The sequence below is a fragment of the Myotis davidii genome, unplaced genomic scaffold, assembly GCF_000327345.1.
Source record: "Myotis davidii unplaced genomic scaffold, ASM32734v1 scaffold169, whole genome shotgun sequence".
NCBI classification, from domain to species: Eukaryota; Metazoa; Chordata; class Mammalia; order Chiroptera; family Vespertilionidae; genus Myotis; species Myotis davidii.
Genome location: NW_006383005.1, coordinates 1029876 through 1034012, shown reverse-complemented (window position 1 = coordinate 1034012; position 4137 = coordinate 1029876). Strand labels below are relative to the sequence as shown.

Below are 4137 nucleotides of genomic sequence, written 5' to 3'. Positions count from 1 at the left end.
CCATACATGTGGACAGGTGGATGCAGATGTGACTAAGCTGAACAGAAGGGCAGGGTCCCTAATGGTGAGTCTCCCTCTACAACCCCTGTCCCATACTCTCTATGTACTCTCTGAGGGTACCTACTCTTCCCTGGCAGGGCAGGAGTACCAGGCTGCAGACCCCCTCCCCGTCCTCACCAAAACTCCCTTTTCCCAAGGTCTGAGAAGACTCAGAATCAAGGCAACAGCATTTTTGGATCTTAGAGTCTAAGAATCACAGGATGTTAAAGCCAGAATGGTCCTCAATGATTATCTGTTTGGGTCCAACCATCTAGCTTTATAGTTGGGGAAACGGAGGGGCAGAGAAAGGGAACTTGCCCTGTGTCACAGTCTGAATTGGTGGTAGAGCCAGAGCTGGAGCCCTGTCCTTCTGATTCCATAGACACCACCTTGCCACCCGATCTCTGCTTCTGGGTTTTGGGATTCTGTCACCTGGGAACAGAAGCTTCAAGTCCCATGGAACAATAACCCGTGGAGAAAGGATAGAGAGATCAATGTGTCTACTTCATAACTGACTCTCCTGAAAGCAGGATTGAATTGAGAGAGAAGAGAAGCATGCTGAACACCTTAAGGGGAGGGGCACTTTAGTAAGGGAAGGGCACAAAAGAGAGGAGCTGATGGGGCAGGGGGGAGAGGGGAGAGCATTGGAGAGGGCGTCAAGATACTAGACAGGTTCTTATTCCATCGAGAGATGAGTGCCCATCATGACCAATATGCGTGCAGGTGACTCCCCCTGGGCCTGGAATCAGCACTGCTCAGTGATCAAGTCAGGGATACGGAATTTTTGGGGTTCGATCTGTGGTCAAGGTTTGAGACTATCTCTGGGTTGGGGAAAGGACTCAATCTGTGGCTGGGGAACAGAGCTAAGGCTAGAATGACCTTCGTTTGAATAGCTGCCACATGCCTCACTGGCCCTCGGCATTTGCAGGCTGGGCCACTTCGGGAGTCTGCAGACGTGAGGATTGCCATCTGTTGGCATGGCTTCTGAAAGCACCTGAGACGTCATCAAGAGATTTCTTACCCACAACAGGCCTGAGATCTGACTTAAACGAAGACAGGGGCCTCATAAGGGACTTCATAGACACTGACGAATGACGACAGAGTTGCTTCTAGATTTACAAATTCTCACCCGTAGACAAAATTAGGCCCAGAGAAGTGAAGTGATTTGTCCCAATTCATACAACCAGTAAGTGACAAGTCAGACACTACAAGCTAGGTCTCTATTCTTCCCTTTAATAATGTTGCTGTGTGACTGTGGGCAAGTCACTAAAGCTTTTTGGGCTCAGTTCCACTGAGCCAAACCGGTTTCGGCTATTCTTCCCTTTAATAACGTTGCTGTGTGGCTGTGGGCAAGTCACTAAAGCTTTTTGGCCTTAGTTTAACTCTAAGGATAGGAAAATTGAGGGGTCGAAGCAGATTGTTTTCAAAGGCTGGTCCACCTCTGACATCCCAGAATCTTAACACCTCACCTAACTCAATAAGTCTGCTCTGTTATTTCCTGTGTGTCTGGAGCTAAGTTCCGGGCTGTAGCAGAGACCGAATACTTGTCGGTCCCAGCGAGAGGTAGGGACCTGAGGGCCAGGGGAAGCACAGGGAAAGGAGAGCGGAGGGGGTCAGGTGGCCAGGGAAGGTCTGCTGACAGAGGCATGCCTACGCAAGGTGAAGGGCTGACAAGGTATGGAAGGCAAGGAGGAGTGCTGCGGGTTGGACGTGAGCAATCCTGGAAAATGATCTGATTCTAGGGCATCTTTCCAAGATACAATAAGGGCAACAATATCTGAGAAAAACCCTGGGGGCTAAGAAGGCTGTGCCAAGTGGGAGAGGCAGGCAAGGAGGGCATCCTGTGCTAAATCCCTCTTAAGAAACAACAGGCAAGTGTTAGGAGGAAACCTCCAGGGCTCAAGAAGGGGGAGGAGACATCTGCTGAGTACTAGGCATTGTCCCGAGCACTTGAACACAGGCACCTTCTCTCATCCCCTCAAGAACCCTTTGGGTTCCAGGTGAGCATGTGTCTGGGGCAGATGAAGAGACTGAGTCTCAGAGAAGTTGTGATGTATGAAAAGCCACACCACTGCCAAGGGGCAGAGCCAGGACTCGAAACCAACGCCGAGCTCTTTCCAGTTCTTGTTACTGAGGACTGCTAGAAATCTCATGCCGCTGGCAGCCCAGGGGCCACCAGACACGCAGCCTGCCTTCAGGAGCAGAGAGAAGAACAAAACAAAATCCAGCCCCACTGGCTCCAAAGAGTCACCTGCAACGGACAGGTGGAGGCGGGGAGCTGGGCTGTGGAGAGGAAGGAGCACGAGGTGGGGAGCTGGGGTCTTCACCCCAGGCTCTGCCCTGCCTCACCTGGAGTGATCGCTGCCCCTCCTGGGCCTCCGCTTCTTTTCTGGGTACTTCAGGATTTGAACTAAGTTCCTTCTTTCTTATTCAGAGAACCTTTGTTTGGTTTGGTTATATATCGTCACAGCATTCTGAGAGATTGGCCAGGGATGAGGGGGGACGGTCCACCTGCCTATTTGGGGACAGCGAGGAAACTGAGGTTCAGAGATCATATAAACTGGGTGAGGTTACACTGTGTCTAAGTGGAAAAGCATGAATTGGGGGACTGATACACTTAAAGAAACTACCATATGCCAACAAGTTGCTTTACATGTTTTGTGGTGTGTGTTTTTTTCCTAATTAAATCCTCTCATCAGTTCTGGGGGTTCTTTAACTCCCATTTTATAGATTAAGTAACTGAGGTTCAGAGAGATGCCCTCCATGCCCGCCTCCCCCCAGCTGGTATTCAACATATCTGGGATAATGAAGACTGGCTTCTCTCACCGTGCCTGCTGCCTCCCAGACTCTCACAAGTCCAAATCAGGGCTCCTCCCAGACCCTGTAGGGCAGGGAAAGGCACAGGATTTGGAATCGTAGAGTTCTGGCTTCGGGTGGCTTACTAGCTCTGTAAACTTGAGCAAGTTTCTTTTCCCAGCCTAAGTTTTCTCATCTGTAAAATGCAAATGATACCCACCTCCCGTGAGTGTTGTGAGGATCAGAAGAGAACGGAAGGGGAAGGTTATCCTAGTTAGCTCTTCTTTCTCTCCACCGCTCTCTATTGTATTTTTTAAAATATATTTGTATTGATTTCAGAGAGGAAGGAAGAGGGAGAGAGGTAGAAACATCAGTGATGAGAGAGAATCATTGAGTGGCTGCCTCCTGCACGCCCCCTACTGGGGTTCGAGCCTGCAATCCCGGAATCTAACCTGGGACCCTTCAGTCCGCAGGCTGATGCTCTACCCGCTGAGCCAAACTGGCTAGAGCCCACCAGCTCTCTTCAAAATGCAGTAGCCGTGTCCTCTTCATCACACCCTGGCAGCCAAACACAGGGGAAGCTGCTAGGAATAAGTGTCCCCCACCTCCATCCTCAGAACACAACGGCCAGCCCCCTCTCAGGCTGCCCGAAGCCTTGCATCCTCAGATCCAGGACAGCAGCCCCCTTGGCTCTGAATCTTCCCACGTCCCCCGCCCCCCGTCTCCCCGTCACCGGCCCATACCTGCCCGCTGAGGAGCGCCACCCTTCAGGCACAGGTGCTGCCTGGGTGGCAGGCAGACCACGTTGGGGTCCCTAGTCCTGGCGCTTTCCCGCACATCCCGGGGGCTGGCATCCCCCCTCTGCCCACCCAGGGCCTCCACCCGCTACTTACGAGCTCGAGCGTGGGAGTCCAGGGGGAACCAGAGCAGCGCGAGTCCCAACAAGGAAGAGAGGACCCTTCCCGCGGGAATCATCCTTCCTTCCCCCCGGGCCAGGCCGCCAGGTGCCGAGCCGGGACGGGCGTGGGAGGTGGGGGATGAGCGGGACACTGAGGCAGCGGGGCGCAAAGCGGTCCACAGACCAGGGCGGGCTGCTGCTCCGGTGGGGAGGCAGAGAAGGGTGGCGGCGCCGGTGAGGACCGCAAGGGATGCCTAAGGTGGGAAGAGGAGGAAGGCGAAGAGAGAACACGAGGAAAGGAGGGAGAAGGCGGGGAGACGGGGAAGGTGTGCCAAAGGGGAAACGCAGTCCCAGCACAGGGGAAGGTGAGAGGGAGAGGCTGCGAAGAAAGACGGCAGCGGACA

General features: G+C 53.3%; 1 protein-coding gene across 2 annotated transcripts in view; it reads right to left on the bottom strand.

Annotated features, from left to right (window-relative positions):
* The window catches only part of CHRDL2 (chordin-like 2), a 32529-nt gene extending 28441 nt beyond the window's left edge, over positions 1–4088 (bottom strand). For both annotated transcript variants that reach the window (XM_006777924.2, XM_006777925.2), the window contains exon 1: positions 3729–4088. In XM_006777924.2, coding sequence (XP_006777987.1) covers positions 3729–3810 — 82 coding nt within the window. In that variant the 5' untranslated portion in view covers positions 3811–4088. The remainder of the gene's footprint in view (positions 1–3728) is intronic.
* Between the last annotated feature and the right edge of the window lie 49 nt (positions 4089–4137).